Here is a 23,696-nt window from a genome sequence, read left to right on the forward strand (position 1 = left end):
GCTGAGGTTAACATTGCATATGAGCACAGAATGGAGAATGATCGCAGAAGGTTCAGTGTAATACCCTGTTTCCCCTAACATAAGACATCCCCGAAAAATAAGACATAGTAGAGGTTTTGCTGAAGTGCGAAATATAAGGCATCCCCCGAAAGTAGGACATAGCAAAGTTTTTGTTTGGAAGCATGCCCGACAAACAGAACACAGGAAAAATAAGACATCCACTGAAAATAAGACATAGCACATCTTTGGGAGCAAAAATTAATATAAGACACTGTCTTATATTTGGGGAAACACGGTAATAAAATACGTTTTCACGCCCTTCGTTGAATACATACAAATGGACCTTTCTCTCCCTTGAGATGTTTTCGTGCTAAAATTAAGGCAGCCATTACATTTGGAACTTTCAAAAGTATCAGTGTTAGTCTCATGTCCGTTTGTGGCATGAAAGGAGGAGAGCCAGACCTCATCCAATGGGCAGAAACGTCCTTTCTGATCCCCTTGAGACACCTGTTGCTTGTTAGAGGTTGACAGGCACATGGCCAGTTGTGAACATGTGAACACCCTTTGCTAATGTATTGTCGAAGGCTTTCACGGCCGGATTCAACTGGTCGTGGTGGGTTTTCCGGGCTGTGTGGCCGTTGTCTGGTGGATTAGGAACAAGATCCACCAGACCACGGCCACACAGCCCAGAAAACCCACCACAACCCTTTGCTGAGTTAGATTGTTTTCCTTTCAGCGGACCACACCTTCCAAAGATGGTAACTAGAATATTTTGGGAGGATCGGCTGCTAGATTCATTCATTATCTTGCTTATGTGGGCATTGCCTTTTTTCTTTCTCTAGATTCTAGATTGGATTGATGGGAAAGAGAGAAATATTAGAGCTTTATTATCCACGCTTCACACGGTGCTCTGGGAAGGTGAGACGAAATGGAAGCCAGTGGGCATGGCTGACCTCGTCACCCCAGACCAAGTCAAGAAGTACTATAGGAAGGCGGTCCTTGTCGTTCACCCAGATAAGGTGAGTCTCTGTGGCTTTTCCGCTGCAGCCTCTGCCAAGTTACTGATGAATAATAGCTAACGGGCAGACAAGAAGTATGTCTAGTTTGTGGACCACTAGATGTGAACGTTCGCTGACTAACGTATTGTCGAAGGCTTTCACGGTCAGAATCACTAGGATGTTGTGTGTTTTCCGGGTTGTATGGCTGTGTTCCAGTAGTATTTTCTCCTGAATTAGTATTTCCTCCTTTGCTGTCTACTCCATCCATTGGAAGGCACGTTCTGTCTCAGAAAGACTGAGCTCTCAGACCTGGGCTCGCAGGAGGCAGAGTCCATGTTCAAAGCCATGTACTTTAGAAAACATAATACAGTCTTATAGCTCAGGCTTCTGTTTTGAGCGGCAGAGGCGTATCTGCCCGGTGACATGGGGTACCCAATGTCCCTGGGTGCACACCAACTGGTCATGTGAGGGACACCAAATCAGCCCCCCACGTGACCAGTGAGTCATGAAGGCTCAGCACATGCACACAGACCAGCACCTCCAGCACCACCCACGCGCAAGAGAAGGTGAGGCCCCTACTTGTTTGCTCTCCAGCACATGCCAGCTGGGTGACCTTGGGCTAGTCACAGTTCTTCTGAGCTCTCTCAGCCCCACCTACCTCACAGGGTGTTTGTTGTGGGGTGGGGGAGGAAGGGAAAGGAGATTGTCAGCCCCTTTGAGTCTCCTTTAAGGGGGGATATAAATCCAACCTCCTCCTCCTCCTCCTCCTCCTTCTTCTTCTTCTTCTTCAGGGGGAGAGTTTGGTCACTCTCACTGACATGTTCAGCTTAGCCATATCTGAAGATATGGTCTCCAGATATGGCCAAGCTGAACAAGTATATCTGTGACACAGCTGTTTGGGATAATCTAGTTCTCTGCTAGTAAGGATCACATGGCAGTCCTTATTTTCTGTTTATAACCCTCTGAATTTTATCTCCCCTACACTTGAAGAAACAAGTAGGCCTCCGGAAACATATTATTGGGTGCCATTACTCCCCAGGTACTGCACTAAGATCACTGACTTGGTAGTTCCGGGATGGCTTCCTTCGGGGTTTTTTTCCCCTTTTTAGGATTAGCAGAATAATCATGTGTGATTGAAGCTGTGGCAGTTTTGACCATGCAAAACTGGGCCGTCAAATTCTAACTCCAGTTCCCTTTTGTTCCCAGGCCACAGGACAGTCTTACGAACAGTATGCCAAAATGATCTTCATGGAACTGAACGACGCGTGGTCAGAATTTGAAAACCAGGGATCCAAGTCACTTTTTTAACATGCTCCCTCTTGCAGGAGGGTAGATATCAAAATGTATTGGCAGCAAAACCGAATCTTTGAGTGCTGTTGGTTGTGGCCTCCTTAGGTTTGAGGAAGGGAGCGAGAAAAAGCCCTTCCCGGTTCCTGCACACTCTGAAACTATACACTCAGCAAGCCACTCTGTGTGTGTGTGTGTGTGTGTGTGTGTGTGTGTGTGTGTGTGTCTGTCTGTCTGTCTGTCTGTCTGTCTGTCACAGGACACTGAATGGGAAGCGTTAAGTAGATGAAATTCGGGGTGTGTGAACACCAGGAAGTTGGTACCCCGGGTGGGGGAAGTTCGGGGCCACGTCAGATGGGGGGCACACCGATAATATGAATGGTGGCTGCCGGTGATGCATAATCGCGATCTTTCATTTTGAATCCTGATTTCGGGGAGGGGGGTGGTGGTTCTTCTTTGAAGAACCATACAGTCTCAATTCTGTTCTTTCTCCCCCTCACCACTGTCTGTGTGATTTTTATAACTTTCTTTTTTTTTACTACTGCAATGTTTGCCTTATTCAAAGTGCTTTAGTTACCTTATCAGCTGTGAGTTTGCTCAGCATCTTTGTCTCGAGTCTGTGAGAGGTGTACATTTTTTTCTTCTGTATTTTATGTAATCATTCCGAGAAATCATTCTGTAAATAATTAAACTATTTTCTGATGACACCTGCGTTCCTTATATTGCATCGACAGTCGCTTAGCCAAAGTTCTCCCCGTTGGCAGAAAAGACTGGCTTGAGTGAACATTGTATTTATTTTTGTGAAACCCACATACTCCTAGACAGAGACCTTGGCTTTAAATTAAGGATTTGCATGGTCGTGTTCTGTTTATGAAGATGTTTCTGAGCGTCAACGTTATGTTCAATGTTTGTTCCAAAGCATTTGTTTGAAACCACGTGTATGGTTGTTTCATTACTTTCCTTCATTTCTTGTTATTTTCGTCAATGGTCTATGTGCCTTCTGTTAGGCATAACTGAACTGTATGGAAGTAAGCAGATACGCTGAGATCTCCAAAGTGTGGCTCAAATCTGTGCTACTTGCTTTTTTTGATTCTGCTTATAATGAATTTGGTAAAGGCTGCATCATCATTAGCTTTTTTCCCAGCTAAGGACAACTTTTGTATGCTTGAAAGCCTGTTGATTCTGGAATTTTGTACTTGTGGTTCAAAGACCGGAGTGTTCTGTACTGTAAGATACCTTCTACTTGATGTGTAGCCTTCTGTATGCAGGCTACTTCTTAGGCAGGGGAAATACATTATTCGATGCTGCTAGTTCCTGTGAACTGCAGAATGGAGTACCGTGTACACCAAGGCTAGTTCTGTGTATTCAGGTGTTCTCATTGGTGTTCTGGCTTGTTTATGGTGAAAACATCTTGTAGCAAATGGTGTGTTATTTTCTCCATTCAGACCGATTCAACTTGAATTTGCTTGCAAGTTGTGATGGGTTTATTCAGTCTAGCTTTGCAGCTTCTTTGAGAGGTTTGCGGAAACCATGGGGTGTTCACCTTTTTCAAGTAAATTCTGAACAAAACTTGACTTCCCCTGTCGTTCCTGCAATATAATATTCTGAGACGTGCTTAGTCCATGGGGCAGAAGTGGATTTCGTGATATGATGTATCTTTCTTTTGAGTGGTTGGGCTCTTTAATAAGCTCCCCGAGTAGCAGCCAGTCTTGGAAAGATATACAAAACTCCGAGATCTGTTCTGAAATGTGGGATGCATGTGCCTTGCTTTTTGAAATCAATCATTCTTTTCCCTCCTCCCTTGGGAATGAAACGACAACATTTTAATCGTATCTTTATCATATCTTGCTTAATACTTGATACTGCTGTTGAAGGAGATATGTGGTTTGCATACCATCTCTTGGTTATCCCTGATAGTTTTGTATGCAGTTCATGCTTACACACTTAATGATCCTGTTGTGTTGCTGTGTTTCCCCCCCCCAAGCAAGATAGAATATGCATAAAACAAACTAAATGGGGCATTGCTTGTGGACATCTGCTAAAATGTGGCATAGTGGTTGGAATACTGTGTCTCAAAAAAAGATGTTAGTAGAGTTGTCAGACCTTCCTTCTTGTAGAATGCTCCACTTGAGTCCTAGTGCCTGTCAGTTTGCACATGGCAAGTATTGGTGATTGTCTTTCAATGAACCATAAATGCTCTTGTATCAAAGTACCATGTTCAATTATGCACAAAATAATGGTTTTGACAAAGGCAGCACAGAAAAATGAATAATAATTCTCATATTTGTTTGGGACTATATTCTAATGCGGAAGCATACAATTTTCTTGACCGCTGCACCTCAACTAACTGTACTACCATGTTTATTTGAGACCCAGTATAGTGGTTCTCTGGCTCTTCATTAGTCAAATGCTCCATAATAGATTGCTTTCCTAATTGTGATAAACCTTTCTATGCGAAGAGGCTTTTGAGGTCATACTGTGCAGATTCAATCATGGTCAGTAGGGCTCCTAAATGTAGAACCTTTTAGATGTAATCCTGCTACAATGTAAGACTATGGTCAAAAGAACGTGGATGACTTGAGGAATTATTGAACAGAGTGGCTAAGAAACAGCTAGGAGAGGAGAGGAAATAGGACAATTGGTGCAGTATTCCTAAATGACTAAAGTCCTTGGAGATTCTGCTTCTGTGGGCTTTCAGCTTGCAAGGAGACTACAAATGACTAGATGTTATAAAGAGTTTTTTATTTTATAATTGTATTAAAGTTTTGAAAGATAAACAACAGTTAAACAGACAAAAACTCTACAATAAAATAAAAAGACCAGGCTTCCAATTTTTTTTCTGTGCCAAATATGAACACAATTAGAAATTTACCACTTGTTCTCTAGTTAACATAGAAATATAATTCAGTTAGTTCTTATTTATCCATTACTAATTAAATAAGAAACTTTCTTTTCTCTATTATATCTATTTTCATATTCTCCTAGTCCTCAAAATCCACAAATCATTAGGTCATTTTTTTCTGTTTTAAACAAAAAGTCCAACAAGGGTTTCCCTCTAACCTCTCTAATCAAGGAAGTAAGTTAGCCTTCTAAGCCAGTTCCAATATCTTGACAAACCATTCTTCTATTGTGGGTACAAATGAAGTTTCCCATTTTTGCATATAAAATACTTTTGCTGCCAATATCATATATGAAAACAAAGTTGTGTATCTTTTTTCAAACCATTTGTCCATAAGACCCAAAAGTAAGCCTCTGGTTTCATTCGTATATTAGTCTTTAAAATCTTCTGAATTATTGAACGTATTTCTACCCATTTTGTTCAGCTTTGTTACAAGTCTACCATAAATGGTAAAACAATCCCTCATGAGGTTCACATTTCCAGCACACATCTGGTATATAGATTTTTGCTAATTTTTCTAGTGAAAGAGAGGAGGAGGAGGAGGAGGAGGAGTTTGGATTTATATCCCCCTTTCTCTCCTGCAGGAGACTCAAAGGGGCTTACAATCTCCTTCCCCTTCCCCCCTCACAACAAACACCCTGTGAGGTAGGTGGGGCTGAGAGAGCTCCGAAAAGTTGTGACTAGCCCAAGGTCACCCAGCTGGCATGTGTGGGAGTGTACAGGCCAATCTGAAATCCCCAGATAAGCCTCCACAACTCAAGCAGCAGAGCTGGGAATCAAACCCGGTTCCTCCAGATCAGAGTGCACCTGCTCTTAGCCACTATGCCACTGCTGCTCCTTGATACCAAGGATACCAAGGATATGTCATTTTATAGAAATTCTCTTTGAGACTGGAACTTGCTGTAAATTTGAAGTCCTTCAACCGCATATTTTCCCATTGATCTGTAGTTTTAATCCCAAGTAATGAACTGCCACCCCTGCAAATATACCATCATCATTATTCAATACCAGTTAGAGCTCTAAATGTCATTTAATATACACACCACACCATTTTTGTTTTACTACTAACTGAAATAAAATCTTCATCCAAAGATTTGAGACAAATATTTAATATCCTTTTTTCCCCCCAGCGTGAGCCTCTTGTAGACAAATTTCGTCTCGTTCTGATTTTTTTCAAATGATGAGATCTTTTCGTCTTTTGCGAAGCATTAGCTCAATTGACATTCCCTGTTAAACATTCGTAATCCATAGGTAGGGTTCAGATTGTTAAATGACATCAGTGCAATATCTTCCCTTTCTTTTCCTTGTATGTGTTTTTGTTCTTGTAAGTCTTGCTCTGAATCTTCTAAAGCCTCCTTTTCCTGGGACTCATGTTTAGATCTTTCAGGGTATTCTCATGGCTTTCGTACCACAGACAGTTGGAATCTTTGTTGTTTAAAAGTGAAAGATAAACTCTCCAGTTTTTCCCAACAGAACATAATCTTTTTTTATTTTCATTTTTCAGTTAGGAAGGTGTATTCTTTTCTCTTGTGTAAGATTCTAATAGTGATTTCTTTCAGAATTATTTTGTCCCTCTTGCATATGTACAACCTTGAGTCGAAATGCTGCTGCAAGTTTGGGTTTCTCGTCTTCTTCCTTACAAAATAAACCACAGTGTCCCCCAGGACGTTTCACGTTACAGGAAATCTAGAATTTATTCTGTAAGCCTTGTCAACTTCCTTCTCCATGTCTTCCAACGTAACCTTCAAAAAGTCTGTATAATCCTTTGTCTAATATCTTCATCTGAGGTTTCAGGAATAGCTCTAAATCTCGAGTAATATTTTTTTCGCTCTCAGCGCCAGTAAAGCTAAATTGTCCGTTTCTCTTTCCATCTCTTTAGTTAAAGCTTCTGCTTTACTCTCCAAAACTTCCACTTTATCATTAGCTTATTTAATTTCTCCAGATATTTGCATTATAGTGCTTTCCATTTTGTTTATTTTGTCTGTTATGCGGTTTTCCATTTTTGAGAACGTTTGCTATAGTTTACCAAATCTCTCATCCATTTTCTTTGAAAATGCTTCCCACTTAACAGTCATCTGATCAAAGCACTTTTAAAACATGTCAGGCATAAGTTTTTTTCTGCAGTGATATCGAAAGATTTTTCTTCTGTTCAACACCATATTCAGCTTCCAAAGAATCAATGGTCTTTATAATCATAGAGCTCATCAGTCTCCTGTGGCTGGAAAAAAATGTTCAATGTTCAACAATGTTCAAAGTAACACCGCCTCAGTACAGTATCTTTATTTATGTATTTATTTATTATTCAAATTTAATATACTGCCCCATGCCAGTGGTGGGATTCAAATAATTTAACAACCGGTTCTGGAGGTGGGATTCAAATAATTTATCAATTAGTCGTTTTCAAGACCCATTTTAACAACCGGTTCTGCCGAAGTGGTGCGAACCTGCTGAATCCCACCACTGACCCCATCCCTGAAGGGCTCTGGGTGGTGTAGAATCATTAAAACACGGAGCAATAAAATATAATAATACTAACATTCCAATTAAAACATCAATGAACATGAGGTAATGACACCAGCTTTGACTCTAAAATCAGATAATGACACCCACAACAACACCAGGGTGGTTGGACTGTAGTGTGTGCTCCAGGAATAGAATATGAAGCGCAGGGGATGGCACCCTCAATGGCTGACTTCCCCAAAAGCCTGGTGAAACAACTCTGTCTTTTAGGCCCTGCAGAACTGCTCTAAGTCCCGCAGGGCCCAATGGTAGGGAGGAGAGTGTTCCACCAGGTTGCGGCCAGGGCACTGGGTAGAAACCAGCCATATCATGGAGGGGCCCGGGACCACCAGCAGATTGGCCTCTGCTGAGCACAGAGGCCGAGCGGGGACATATGGGGACAGACGGTCCCTGAGATATGAAGGCCCCAGGCCGCGGAGAGCCTTAAAGGTTAAAACTAACACCTTCAAGATGATCCAGAACTCCAGCGGGACCCAGTGCAGATGGCGCAGCATGGGTGAGATATGGTCCTATATCAAACTGCCCGTGAGGTGCCGGTTCGCCGCATTCTGGACCATCTTCAGCTTCCAGATCAACTGGGTCAGTAGTTCCCCAGAGAAAAGGAATATCTCACGACAAGGCTGTTTATCTTTGGCACTGAAGAAATCTCTCTTTATCTATAAGATTAATTATCCTTAAGCGTTTAAGAAATTATCAATGTTCTTAAGCTTCCAAGGCACAATTTTGGAATTTTCTTTAACAAGGAGTAGTTTCTTTAAATCGCAAATGGCCATTTTGGAAGCTGTATAAAGCCTAATACTGAAGGGTATGGTCTGTAGTTACATTTTTACCACTATTAATCAATGGGTTCCATAGCCATGACATTTATCACCATCCATCTGGGCATGCACAAGCATTATACAGAATATCCAGCAGCAACGTAACAAGTGTGAAGTCTCTCTTACATTCGCATGTTGGAAACCCATTTTCTTTTTCTTTAGTAGAAACATTGGCCAAGGCATGTACTACATTATCATTAAACTTTTGCAGTGATCTCTGGTGTAGACAGAGGAAAAACCAGCAGCAACATAATAATTCTCCTGTAATGCAGTACCAATTGCAACATCTCAGGTTGGGGAATAAATTGAAATGTTTCCCGAAAATTTTCCTCAGCTTAGATGCTGAGCAAAAGAAGACCAGAAAAGGGAAGAAGGAACAAGAAAACGCTGTTCATTAAAGAAAAGTCCTATCTGCAGATGAGAGTCTTCACATGAGTCAGGGAGCTGTACTGCAGACTTAAGCTGAGCTGTGCTAAGAAGAAGAAGAAGAAGAAGAAGAGTTTGGATTTATACCCCCCCTTTCTCTCCCGCAGGAGACTCAAAGGGGCTTACAAACTCCTTCCCCCCTCACAACAAACACCCTGTGAGGTAGGTGGGGCTGAGAGAGCTCCGAGAAGCTGTGACTAGCCCAAGGTCACCCAGCTGGTGTGTGTGGGAAACCGAGGTTCCACTGTACTTATTTTCAAGACGTTCGAGGCAAACATGAGGACTACTGACTTGTCCTCACTCTCAATAAAGATTTATCTTCTCAAAAATTCCTTAAGAATTTTGACAGAATTTAAGAAACCATTTTCTACACTCCATATTGAAAGGTTCAGGTAGTCTCCTGTTCAACATCGGGTCATTAGCAACCCATGGGGAGACATCACAACATTTGCTTGGCAGACTTGTTGATGGGGCGGTTTGCCATTGCTATTAGAGGGCAATAACAATCACCAACATTCTATTACGAATGGTATAAACATACAGATCAGTAAAATGACTGCACACGAAGGCATAGATTTGGAAGAAGTCTTAGAAGCCGTCTAGCCCGGGGGTAGGGAACCTGCGGCTCTCCAGATGTTCAGGAACTACAATTCCCATCAGCCCCTACTAGCATGGCCAATTGGCCATGCTGACAGAGGCTGATGGGAATTGTAGTTCCTGAACATCTGGAGAGCCGCAGGTTCCCTACCCCTGGTCTAGCCTAACCTCTTGCTCATTATAGGACATAAACTATTCTATTATGTCCTTCAGCAATAAATGGTTTCACTGTTTTGTGAGCCTAAGCTGATACATTGACTACAATAAGCAACAACACCTCATTTCAACCCCAAGGAAAACTCAGTGGTTCAGATTATCTTTGTAATATATAATATGCCCATTGTTTTGGACACCGCAGATTCAGCATATCCCTTAATTTGTTTTAACCATTGATCTAATGATTACAGAATCATTGCTCTGATATTATGGATCACTCTATCATTTTCTGTTGGTGTTCCATGCAACAAAGGATAAAAAAGAAAGCATTGAACATACTAATTTCTTCTAAACTAGTGAATGGCAGCTTTGGCTACATTCTAAATGATTTTGCTGTTCCATATACCAGTGGACACCTGTATGAAATCTGAGGGCATTGATTTCAAGGATGACTTGCAAAGAATCCTGGTAGCATGAAAGGGATATATGATTTGTTCCTATGTATAGCCAGCATGGGTTAGTGGTTAAGAGTGGTGGACTCTAATCTGGAGAACTGGGTTTGATTTCCCACTCCATATGAGCGGTGGACTCTTATCTGGTGAACTGGATTTGTTTTTCTGCTCCTATACATGAAGCCACCTGGGTGATCTTGGGCCAGTCACAGTTCTTCAGAACTCTCTCAGCCCTACTTACCTCACAAGGAGTCTGTTGTGGGGAGAGAAAGAGAAAGGAGTCTGTAATCCACCTTGAGTCTCCTTCCAAGAGAGAAAGATGGGGTATTAATCCAAACTCTTCCTTTTCCTCTTCTTTCTCTTCTACTTCGTTTAAAACTCTGTTGAACCAAAATTTGGAAAATTAAGATCTTCATCTGTGTTCATAGATGCTAGCGCTGTGCTCTTGGAAGTTAGCTTATATTGATTGTCATTAAGAGATGCCCATCTGAACTTCACTCATGTTGTGTTTTGACTGAAAACAAGTCAATGGTCTCTTGCCTGCCATGTTTTTTAGAAGTGGTTATTAAGTATTCCTGATTTTGCCCCCAAGAATATGGCTTGCCTTGTGACTTGCGTGGGGATGTGGAGACCGCAGTGTCCTTCATGCTTGTTGTATGTCATGATGGACACATCAGTGCCCTCCATGCTTGTTCGTATGGCCATAGCTAAAAGAACACAACTGGCCTAAAATAGCAAAGCAAGCTCAGATGTGCAAGAATTTTTCTAGTTGTTGGTTGTAAAGTTGAGAGCGCTGGGCAATCAGTACTTAGAGGGGCAGAGAAACAATATCAACTATTGAAAGAACTGGAAAACATATCCATGGTCAAACCGTTTTGTCAATGTTTGCATTTTCTTTCAATTTCAATGGTTGTATCACATCAAAGGTATCTTTATCATGGAGCCCATAATAAGAATGACCTTCTAATAGTTGCTTCCTAGCTTTATATCTGGTTATCGAAGTCCCCTTCTTGATAGTTGACTTGCTTTATGGAACGCTTCACTATTGGCTGGTGGTTTGAAAAGAAAATATTATTGTTCAGTGGATTAATTGACACAACAAAACTACTCTGAGATCCTTCCGTTGAAAAGTAATACTGCTGTCCTTATAGGTCAGTTGTTCCTCACATGGGGCACGCGTCCCTCTGGGGGTCAGCGCCAGAGGGTTTGGGAGCACGAGAAAAGGATGACATAATGGGTTTGCTAATATGAAGGGTACAATTTTAGGGAAATGGGCTATAGTGGGAACCACTGCTATAGATGGATTCCCAATTCATCCCATGGAGGGAACTCTGAAACGATTGGTGGGCATAGATTATGTTACTTAAGCCAGGATGCTGCTGCTCAGTTTACTTTCAATCATCTTCACTAGTTCTTTGGCTCAAAGTTTACTGACACAAATGTGTGCAAATGAACAATGGCCCAGGGTTGGACTGATGCCATAGATCAGTGGTGCCGAACCTATGGCAGAGGTGGCACTCAGAGCCCTCTTTGTGGGCACACGCACCATTCACCCCAGTTTGGGCACTTGGCAGTGGCATAGTGCCAAGGGGGCAAAGGGGGCGAGATGCATTGGATGCGTGCCCCTATGGGGGCATGGAGAGGGCATCCAGGGTCGTGGGGGTGTTTCAGGGCATTCTGGGGGTGTTCCAGGGACGCAGGGGCAAGGCAGGGATACAGGGCGCTTGTGTGCCCCAGATGCAGTTTCCTTTTGCTTCGCCCCTCGTACTTAGTCTCTAAAAGATTCACCATCACTGCCATAGATAGCCTGTCCTGGGAATTGGGTCTGGATCTCTGGTGATCTCTGTGGAGTTCTGAGTGCAGCATGCAAAATTCCTAGTATTTACAGTTAGCCTAGGCCCTTGCCAATCCCAGAGGCTGTCTACTGCCAGCCAGTCCCAGAAGGTAATGTTGCTGTTCCCTCCTGGACCTGACAAGGGCTCTAAGTACATCAGCCTGGGTAGCCTGGTAAACTAGACACCATTCTTGGACCACGAAGGTCAACTTCAAAGCAATGTCAAGAACCGGAACGTTGATAGTAACTTTTAACTCCATTATCAGCACAAATTTACTTCCTATGTGTATGGCTCTTATGTTTACAGCTGGCAAGTGCGTTCTTCACGACAGGGATACGATAGCCAGCATCTCACAGATTTCAGATTGAACAAGGAAAAGCATTTAAAAAAAATACTGAATGTATTAAAGCAATAAAAATTATTCTAAATTGGAGGGGGGGGTCTTCTTTCTGGATGACTGTGGCTGTCTTGTGGGTATATTTATTTCTATGTGGCTTTCACACGCAGCGTTTCAGAATAAAAATTTCAAAATTCTTATTGCCGTTCTTAGGAATGATGCATTTATTTAAGCTGTTGATGAAAAAAAATCGAGAAGGATTTAGAGGCATTGTGGACACTCAGAAATTTATGTCATTGGTGAATGTATTGTATCATACCTTCTGGACTTGAAGAATATCTCATGAGGATTTTATCACTCCATGATTTCACATGAACACGTCTGTATGTGTTTTATGGGGTTTCTGGCGACTGGATGGACAAAGGGAAAACCCAAATATTTTTTGTCTCCATTGGAAAAATTGCTTCTGTACTGAGTAATTTTGGTAATAGCCGAGCAAAAAAAAAATGTACAAACGTGTATGTATATAAGTTAATATTGTCTAAGGTTGCACCTTGTAAACCATTATGGATAATCCATTAGAATGTCTGGCACATGAACAATGAATCAAAGTATTTTGCTTTGAAATGATCATGATTCCATGATTAAACAAAATCCAAACATAGCTTCCCTTATTTGTTATTGCAAATAGATGATTCTTGGGTCCTTGGAGTCTGGCAACAACTGTTATATTTTTGCTGAGTGAACTTTTTGCCCTGTGATATTTCAGAACCCTGAAGGTCTCAGCTGCCTCTATCCATCCCCGCCCGGGAAGGCCCAGTGAAACCCAGGGTCAGGCTACACCACATAGCCGTGGATGGGAGAAGGACCCAAAGTCTTACCCAGCTTGTCCAAACTTGCGCGGCTCTGCTGAGGAAGGAGGGGCCAAGGGCTGGTCGAAGCCTTATAAGGCTCCTGCCCGCCCCTCCTGCATACGTCATAACACCACGCCGGTGTTATGATGTTGCTGCCCATAATGGGCATGGCTGCCAACTGCCTTCTGCCCTTTTAAGGGCAGGCATGGCTGGGGCCTCTTTGCAGTACCCTTTCCAGGCAGCAATGGCGGGCCCTGGTGATTCAGGGCCGCTCTTTGTTATACTCGGGTTGTTTTTTTCTAAAATCAGTTATGAAGTGTCTCCTAAGTGCATAATGTTGCCTTATTCTGAATCAGACTGTTGGTTCATCACAGTCAGTGTAGTCTACTCAGACTGGTGTAAGTTCTCCAACATCTCTGGTAGAGGTCTTTCACATCACTTAAAACCTGATCCTTTCTGGAGGAGACTGAACCAGGAACCTTCTGCGTGGTGAGCAGATACACTCTACCACTCAGCCGTGGCCCCTCCCTACAGGGCCAATTGAGGAACATCATTTTTGAGGAAACTCCTAACCTGGTAGATAAACCAAGAGTCCATCTAATTCTGTTTCCACAGTAGTCCCCCCCCCCCCCCGCCCCAACTCAAGATGTTTCTGGAACGTAACAAGCACGACATGAAGATAAACTTGATGAATACAAGGAATATCTAAAAGGAATTGCTGGCGTTATTGACCTCCATGGGCTGGGAAGTTGATCAATATTTCTTTTCATTTCGCCTGAAGGAAATAGCTCAAAGAGCCTCTGAGAGTCATCAGTTTCTGAGAGGCCTGACCAATGTTTATTGAATTGTGTGTTCTTCCATTCCACCAAGCAAAGTTTGACGGCATCCTCCAGCTGGCTTCTTAAACTGAATGCTTCTTAAACTGCAGGATGTTCCACTAGTCTCAGATGGGATACATGGCAATATTAACTTGTTGTGGGTTTTCTAGGCTGTGTGGCTGTGGTTTGGTAGGTCTTGTTCCTAACATTTTGCCTGCATCTGTGGCTGGCATCTTCAGAGGTGTATCACAGAGAGAGGTCTGTTACACACTGTGTGTAGTGAGAAGAGAATGTTTAGTGGCGTATATATTGTCCATGTCCCAGGGTGGGGAACCAATCAGTAAGTGTTTGGGTAGAACTTGCTATGCAAAGGTGTGGTTGAGTGCATTGTATTGCGGGTGCATTTACATTTGTAGTCACGTTTGCATTCCCTGCAACAGCAGCAGTATTGGTGAATGCAAATCAGGTGAAACGTTAGGAACAAGACCTACCAGACCACACAGTCTGGAAAACAGCCGCACAGTCTGGAAAACCTACAACAACCAGTTGAATCCGGCCGTGAAAGCCTTCGACAATATTAACTTGCTTCATTCCTCTTTATCCAACTCCTCTTGGTGGAAATTTTGTAGTTGGGTAGCCTTGATGACCCTTGAAGCATTTGGTTAGGAAACCTTCAAGAAATGCTCGAGTCATGTCATGGAGGCAAGCAATGGCAAACCACCTCTGCACGACTCTTGCCTTGGAAACTCTCCAGGATCACCCTAAGTCAGCTGTGTCTCAACCGCAAACAAAAACTACGATCAGTCAACCAAGTTAGCAAAGGGTTTTGTAGTTCCTGTGAAAAAATAATGCATTTATTGTGGCATAAGTGTTAACTGAGCCACAACCAACTTGGCCAGATGGAAGCCAATTCACCGTTGACCCATGATCTCAACTGCTTACTTACTGAGAAAAGGTAAACACAAACTGAAGGTATTTTAGGCGCCTGTTCTAAAGGATCTCTGTCCTTTTGTGGATACAGTTGATGGCCATGTGCGTAGGCAGTAATTATTCACTTAAAGAATGATTGGAAGCGGAAGTGGTGATGGCTATGTCGACTACAAAAGGGGGTTAAAAATTCATGTCAAATAGGTCCATCAGTAGCCGTAACGACTAAATTGAATCTCCATGTTAAGAGGCAATAAATACCCCACAGGTGGGAACCAATAACCAGAGGAAGATTTGGCTTCTGAGCTCTGTTTATAACCTTTCTGGGGGCATCAAAAGATAGGTTGCTGTATGAAACAAGATGCTGGACTAGACTGATCAGCCCAACCACTCAGATCCAGTACAATTACTCTTACACTTTGGGCACGTGGCTTTCATTTCCTGTATTCTTGCTAATTACATTGAGCATGCATCAGTGTGAAATGCAATATCCTGCCAAAATGTTGCATGTCCATTAGACTAATGACATTCAACGCCAGCATTTCCATTCTGCCTATTTTTTCCCCCTTTTCCCAGTTCATTTGTCCCTGGTTTAACGTGCTTCTAATACCCAGCCTAATTTCTAATCTTAATGCCATTAGTTGGATCCTGTCAAGTTCGCTGTGAATTTCTGCAACGCTAAGTGATGTTGGCATCCTTTCTGGTGGCAACTAAATGGAATATTTGACCTTGGCTATCTTGTCACTGAGTCCTGTTTCCATCTGCGAATCTCTGTTTCTCTTGAATGGTTGTGAGGGAGAATTTGTGGTTCTTGGCTTCAAAACTGACCTTAGCAACCAAAGGCAGAACAAGAAGTAAAAATATGAGAGAAGAGCCCATCTTCATCAGTCTAAAAATTCAGCATCTTCTTTCCAGAGAGACCAACTGGATGCATTTAGGTAACTCTTAAGCAGCAGCCCCTCCCCCCCCCACACACACACTTTTTTGTTCCCCTGATGTGCTGCCTGCCTACATGGAAGTTCCGCTCAATTCTTTGGACATTTATACTCTGCTTGTCTCCCAAATGTGGCTAAAGCAGCTTACAACATCATTCTCACCTTTTCACTTTTCATCCTCATAAGAGTGACCTGTGAGGTATGTTAGGCTTGGAGAAAGTGACTGTGCAAATATCAACTAGCTAGCTTGTGTGGCAGAAGGGGGATTTGAACCTAGATACCCCCAGATCTTTTGTCTGGCACTCTAACCATTATATCATGCTGTCTCTCATTTGTTGTTCCCAGTTAATAGGATTCATGCAAGTTAAGCCTTCCTTAAAGGGCATATTGGCCATCTATATTTGTGGTAGGGAGCTCCACAGCTTATAGATAAGTTAATTGTATGTTACCAGGAGATGCTTTATTTTGTGGGTTTGGGGTATGTATTTTGCCCCAGTTTCAGTGGAGAAGTGTGTTCAGATGTTCTGTGCTTTCCAGGTGCCCTGGCGCTTACTGTAGATCAGCCCCAGACTGTGTGAGGAGAGGCCAGGCACCTAGATCTGTGCCATTTTCCTGACATGATACTACCCCGAGGGTGGCACTGTTTGCCTGTCAGAACATGATGTGTAGTGGGTGTACTGCAAGTCCACTCGATCATTTCAGGTTAGGAAACTGGCATGAAGCAGAAGATCTGGAGCCTCATCTTCCTCTGCATCATCATCTTGACATGAATCGGGCTCGTGTGCACCTGGGAAGCACAGAAATTCAGACTGTGCCTCTTCGCCTGACCAGAAGTATGCCCCCCAGGACGATAGGAGATAATCTGTGAATGGGTGAAAGAAATTGCTATACCATTTCATAATTTGATAAGCATCACCTGCGTATCTCCGTGTGTGTGTGTGTCCCTGTTGTAGATTAAAACGCCCTCAAAGCTTCAGCTCTTCCTCCAGGGAATGTGAGCCCTCCAATTCTTTGATCTTTTTTGCCTGGCCGTATGCCTGGAGCTGGAGAAGATGCCAACCAGCCGTGACTCACTCGGGTATTGTTACAAGTGCCATGCTTTTTGCATTCTGTACGTTTGAAAGGCAACATTAAGTAGTGTTCCAAGTGGATTGGGAAAGTATATTCTGTTTGTAATATGTGCTTTATTTACACTCAGTGGCAAAGAGGAATTCCTTCACCAGGGTGCAGCTCGCTACTCCCAGCCTCTAGGATCCCAACTGGAAAACTCACACCTTTTCAACGTGTCAGCTTCTTTCTATTGAATCTCTGGAGGAGCAGCAGTGGCGTAGTAGGTTAAGAGCTCGTGTATCTAATCTGGAGGAACCGGGTTTGATTCCCAGCTCTGCCGCCTGAGCTGTGGAGGCTTATCTGGGGAATTCAGATTAGCCTGTACACTCCCACACACGCCAGCTGGGTGACCTTGGGCTAGTCACAGCTTCTCGGAGCTCCCTCAGCCCCACCTACCTCACAGGGTGTTTGTTGTGAGGGGGGGAAGGGCAAGGAGATTGTAAGCCCCTTTGAGTCTCCTGCAGGAGAGAAAGGGGGGATATAAATCCAAACTCTTCTTCTTCTTCTTCTGCTGTCCATTTTCAATTTCAGTGCTTCCCAGCTATCAGAAGATGGTCTCCTGGAATTAGCTTCATTTGATGAGTTATCAGACCAAACGATTATCAGAATGTGCACCCATGTGGAACTTAGTTCCTCTGCAAAAGTTGTCACATCTAGTGAATCTGTTTGTAACCTCACCTTTCTTAGGGCCTATCTGTGTGTGCTACATTATGCTTGCATCCTTCCTAGGTCCCCCTCGAGGACTTTTGATCCAACGTGGTTCATGAGTTCTGTGCTGATAATTCTGTTCCCAGGCCCAGTTTAGATCGTAAAGAATCTTTACAAGGTGCCCACAACTAACGGGACAGCAGGGTTTTTTTAATCTATCAAAAGGATTTTAATCGGCTGAAACATGAATGAAAGAGTGCAGGCCTTATCCCTAGTATAGCACCCTGGTTAGCAATGTTGTTGTGAGATGTTTGGTTTGGAAAACAAGAGTAGTGAGCCACTACTACTTTTGTTTGGAAAACAAGATGGTGAGCCACCATCTCAGCCTATAATCCCTCACCTTCCTGTCAGGAAGTTTTACAGCCATAAATACTATTGCCTGTACTTTTTACTTTGGTTTTGTGACTGGTGGGGAGGACGGCAGTGAACATCCTTCAGAGGCCTGGATTTGGCCCAGGTGCCTCTAGATCAGGGGTAGGGAACCTGCGGCTCTCCAGATGTTCAGGAACTACAATTCCCATCAGCCCCTTCCTGCATGGCCAATTGGCCATGCAGGAAGGGGCTGATGGGAATTGTAGTTCCTGAACATCTGGAGAGCCGCAGGTTCCCTACCCCTGCTCTAGATGTTCCCCTACAATAACATGTTGACAGTTTGCTATAGCTGGGCTTATATAATGCTTCAGAAAATACAGAGGCAATTAAGAAAAATATTCCTGATCGTATCCTCTTGGCGTTCAGCACTCTTGAGTTGTGTTGACGAAACACGAAATGAGGAAACAATGGGTTAACTTGTTTTTTTGATGTCCAACCTCATCTTGGCGTTTGAGGACTGAAGCTGATCTGAGCATCATTAAAATCTTGTGTACAGTAAACACAATTAGCTATGCTTTAGAAACTAATTCGGTTGGTGTCAAGTGTAATGTAAGTGCTCTGGTTGATAGATGATGAATGTAAGTACCTTAATTTCAGCGCAATGTAAACGCTATCTCTGGGAGTTCTCAAGGGTACACAACTTCCCAGCAGGTTGAAGAGTGTAGCTATCATCCATAATGGCCTTCGGTTGTGCTGCAAGAGCAATACTGTGTTGAAAGAAAATGCTGTCACTGGAGCACTTTATATAATGACTGTGCTACTTTGAGAAGGTAGAATCAGTCTGACGCTAAGGAAGCTGGTGATGGCCAAACAGCAAGAGCGATTGCTTGGAAGTGTTTTTTTTCCTCCTGTAACACTGGAGGTTCTAAACTGGAGATGTCGGTGACACAACTGCTAGCACCGTGAATTAGTTACAATCAGCATGCTCACCAATCTTGGTGGGTATGAAGCAGTGGTGGGATCCAGAAATTTTAGTAACAGGTTCCCATGGTGGTGGGATTCAAACTGTGGCGTAGCACCAATGGGGCTGGGCAGGGCACGACGGGGGCGTGGCCAGGCACGACGGGGGCAGGGCATTCCAGGGGGGCTGTGGCAAGGACGCAGCCGCTGCACCGGTCCTTAGGCAGGAAACGAACGTACGCAGGCTGCCACGCACGCCGGTGCACCTCCTGCTAGACTGCTTCAAGTTCTGCACGCTACTGCTGAGAGGAGGGGCGTAACTAAGGCAAAAATCACGTGGCAAAATCACCAATTAGTAACCCCCTCTCGGCACACACAAATAATTAGTAACCTAATCTCGGGAACCTGTGAGAACCTGCTGGATCCCACCTCTGGTATGAAGTTGGGATGATTGTAACCCATGCCATTTTAGTATTTGTGTTTTGGGTTGTCTCTTAGGGCCCAGGGGACAATGATCATGCGCAGTTGGTAAGCTCGCTTACATATTACCAACTGCAAGAGCCCCGTCCTCCTCAGTTGATCAGGCCTGCAACAGGAGAAGGAAGGCCCATAGTCAATTGAGGGAATTGCTTATTTTTTTACAGTTATGTGGTGGGCCCAATAGGAGAGAAAAATATATTAGAATTGCCTATTTTTTACAGGCCCAAGTTGAAGAAAGACCTTCAGCAGCTATACCCTATGCAGAAGAACAGATGGAATAAAGAAGCCTTGCATTATTGTTTGAACTTTCTTGCTTTTCTTTATTTACTAGGCACTGTTAGTAATTGCTACTGTTTGGAGTGCTTTTCTTGAAAGGGACTGAAGATTTTTTATAAGTGAGTCATGCTATATGTATATATACATATACATACACACACACACATATGTATGTATGTATTCACTATTATTTATCTCTGATAGAAAATTGTTTCATTTAAATTCAAGTTTTGCTAATTTGTTTTTTAAAAAATAGTTTATTTAAGTTTCAATGTAAAACAAGTAATAGAACAAAGCATACAAAAATATTAGACTTTGGGAACGTATAGAAAAAAAGTGTCATTATCTATGGCATTGAAATTTGTTAATTATAATTCATACTTCCTTATGAACATTTTATCTTCTAATCCTTAACAAAGTAATATTTTTGTTCCCTTGTTGGTCTATACCTTATTTGTTAGCATAACAATAAACAATAAAAAATAAAGTATTAAGTATTAGAGAGAGAGGAGATAGAAAAGAAGAGGAGAGGTTCTTATTTGAGCTTTACTTTTCTTTGACAATTTTGTCTTTAGTCTTGTACATAAGTATACTTTACTATAGTGACTATATAGAAAGCTTAGATGGTGAGAAAAAAACTTTTGTTAATTTGTTGAAGCAATTTCATATTTGTTTGACAAGCCACGGGGTGCTGTGTTTATTTTAAATGTTCCTAGGTGTCCCATTTTATTTTATTTCATTTCATTTAGATTTTTAGATCACCCTCCCCCAGAGGGAGGAGATTGATATAGCCCATCTATGGAGCTTGATGTAGCCAAGGATGAGTAGGTTACATAATGGTATCCTCTCAGCCTCACAGGATTTCTGTGGAGATAAAATGAGAAAGGAAGAACTGTGTATTTACCATGAGCTTCTTGTCAGAAAGTTAGTATAATGTATTAGACAGATAGAAGCATCATTATAGCAGCATCCCTCCCTGTATTTCCCTAAAATATTGCTGTGCAAATGAAATGCAGCCCAAAGGAGACTGGATTTCTTTTGTGCTGAGGAGGTAGAGAGATGCATTTGTAATGGAAAACTGCAGTGCAGTGAGTGAGAACAACAAAAAAGAATATTGAAGGAAGTTGGAGCTGTTCTGTTCAGTACAGAAACAAGCAAACAAAAAAAGGGATTGCAGGCAAGGGGAATCTGTGTCAGGTGGCCAGGTCATCCCTGGAGATCTGGGAGCGGAGCTAGGAAGGGCAACATTTGGGAAATACCTCAGCGAGGTATAATGCCATAGACGCCACCCTCTAAAACAGCCATTTTCTTGACTGGACAGGACTGTAATTCTGGATATGGTTGCCACTCTCCAGATAGGGGCTGGAGAGCTCCAGGACTTCCAACTGATTTCCAGACTACAGAGATCAGTTCCCCTAGAGCTGTGGTGGCGAACCTTTGGCACTCCAGATGTTATGGACTATTGGCCATGCTGGCAGGGGCTGATGGGAATTGTAGTCCATAACAACTGGAGTGCCAAAGGTTCGCCACCACTGCCCTAGAGGAAATGGCTACTTTGGAGGTTGGACTTGATGCCATTGTATCTTACTGAGGTCTCCCCACCCCCTCATTAAGCCCCTCCCTCCCCAAGTTCCATCCTCCAACATCTCCAGGAGTTCCCCAACCTGGAATGGGCATCTCATATTCCAGCCATCTTCCAGCCCAACTTGGAGGCTGACAACTCTGTGCATTGTACAGGCTTGGCGAGGACGAGCAGGGGTGGGGACAGTCGAAGGGTGATCTGCATGGGAACAGGGCATATGGATGGGTTTCTCTCCATCCCCACAGCCTTTGCTATGACTGACTGCCATCACTGGAAGGAGAGGTTGCAACCCAACTAGAAGCAGCCTGGGTAAGCCAGTCACTCTCCTGGACTGACCTACTTCACAGGATTGTTGTGATGATAAAATTCCTGATGAAGAACTATTTATGCTGCCTTGGACTCGGAGGAAGGGTAATATAAAAACAGATGGACAGACATACCCCAGGTCCCTTCTCTGAGTAGGGTCAACTTGTACAAGCTGTCTGCTCTTGCATTTTTGCAGGGGCGTACTGCCCAGGGGGACATATAGGGTCAAATGTCCCCGGACTGTGGCCATTTAGTCACATGGGGGGCATAAAATCGCTCCCACACCCCTCCTCTCCCCTGGGCTGAAACATTGACTTCAAGCCGCCCATACTGGGCAGGAAACTCAGATTTTACACCGGGCTAAATTTTCCCTAGATACTCCTCTGCATTCTTGGCAGAGTTCTTGGGAGCCCATTTCCCAACAATTAATCCACTTTAAACCAGTATGGATTGGTCATTCTGAGCAGTTACCAAAGTAACTTTCAGCAAGACAAAGAATTGTGGGAGAAATGGCTGCTGGCCTGTAAGATCCAGGCTAAGTGTTTTTCCCACTGTCCAACTGCAGGTATTAAAGTTGGGGCTTGTCTGGGGATGCTTTTGGCCCTTGCCTCTTAGCTATGACTTGGAGTTTACAGCCTGAATAGATTAAATTGGTTGACATCAGCCCAGGTTGTCTTGTACAACTTTTGGGTTTTGCTTTTTTAAAAAATGTATTAATCCTGTGTATTGCTCCTTTGAATTCATTTAAATTGGATTGATCTTTATTTCGAAGTCACTTTGGACCCCCACTGGGGAGAAATGCTGAATCGGAAATATGCTAAACAGAATGACTATCCAGCAGCCGCAGTCTCATTACGATTCCGTTGGGTTTGCAGTGTTAATTGGTTGCAACAAACACGAGAGTTGGGTGGCCCCTCAAAGGCTTCCGAAATGTTTTTCTAGCATAAACCTTCACCGACTCAAGTCTGCTTCATCAGTGTATGAGTGACGAGGAACAAAATAAACAGCAGGGTCAAAGGGCTGTGGAATACAGAAAATAAAAGATGAGATGTAATTATATAAAACTGAAATGTAATCAAGAGTAGTTTGAAAGCCATTCACTTTTGCAGTCTCTGGCAATTTCCCTAATTTGGCTAAACTAGTGGACACTTGTAATGACTAAGAAGTCCCAAGTTCTTTGGGTGGAAGGGTATAGATCAAGTGCCAATCAAACTCCTTCACCAGCACTTGTGATTTGAATGGCAGGATCAGCGCTTGTGATTTGAATGACAGGGGGAAACAAATTGGAACCCCATCTTTTCCTTTGCATGGACATGTGCAGCATGGCTAAGATTCAATTTGTTTGTCACTCCCTCTCTCCAGCCCAGAAAGGCTACTGTTTGAAACCTTAGGGTTGGATTTGCAAAGGAGCAAGGGCTTCTGTGTCGAATACGGCTTTCCTGGTCTCCCGGCTCCTGCGGCAGCCCACAATGCTATGCTAAATCCGATTCTAAATTACAAATCAATCTTACATGGCTGTTTTATAGCTTTAAAAAGGGCTTGGACAGATTTATGGAGGAGAAGTCGTTCTATGGCTACCAATCTTGATCCTCCTTGATCTCAGATTGCAAATGCCTTAGCAGACCAGGTGGTCGGGAGCAGCAGCAGCAGAAGGCCATTGCTTTCACATCCTACATGTGAGCTCCCAAAGGCACCTGGTGGGCCACTGCAAGTAGCAGAGTGCTGGACTAGATGGACTCTGGTCTGATCCAGCAGGCTCATTCATACGTTCTTATGTTTCCATTGAAAATTAGTCCGTTCCTCTAGAAGAGATGTGTCCTGTTGGTTTCCAAAATAGAGGGAGGGGGGGCTTTCTCAAGCCCAAGCAACATTTATACGTGTCTCCCCAGAGTTCGGTTCCCAATTTCCAGGTGGTAGCTGGAGATCTCCTGGGTCTACAATTGATCTCCAGGTGACTGAGAGCAACTGGAGAAAATGGTTGCTTTGGAAGGTGGAGTGTATGGCATTGCTGGCTTGGGAAATGCCTAGGATTTTGGGCAGGGTTGCCAAGCTTTTGCGAGGTGATGTCATTACACTGAGTGATACACTAGGTATATATCCCAA

At 43.2% G+C, this 23,696-nt stretch overlaps 1 protein-coding gene across 1 annotated transcript in view; it reads left to right on the forward strand.

Annotated features, from left to right (window-relative positions):
- The window catches only part of GAK (cyclin G associated kinase), a 94,712-nt gene extending 92,225 nt beyond the window's left edge, over positions 1 to 2,487 (forward strand). Inside the window, exons 24-25 of the mRNA XM_048504419.1 lie at positions 843 to 1,019; positions 2,205 to 2,487. Of these exons, the coding sequence (XP_048360376.1) occupies positions 843 to 1,019; positions 2,205 to 2,306 (279 nt within the window). The 3' untranslated portion in view covers positions 2,307 to 2,487. The remainder of the gene's footprint in view (positions 1 to 842; positions 1,020 to 2,204) is intronic.
- The last annotated feature ends 21,209 nt before the right edge of the window (positions 2,488 to 23,696 follow it).

This window comes from Sphaerodactylus townsendi, linkage group LG07 (genome assembly GCF_021028975.2).
Source record: "Sphaerodactylus townsendi isolate TG3544 linkage group LG07, MPM_Stown_v2.3, whole genome shotgun sequence".
Classification (NCBI taxonomy): domain Eukaryota; kingdom Metazoa; phylum Chordata; class Lepidosauria; order Squamata; family Sphaerodactylidae; genus Sphaerodactylus; species Sphaerodactylus townsendi.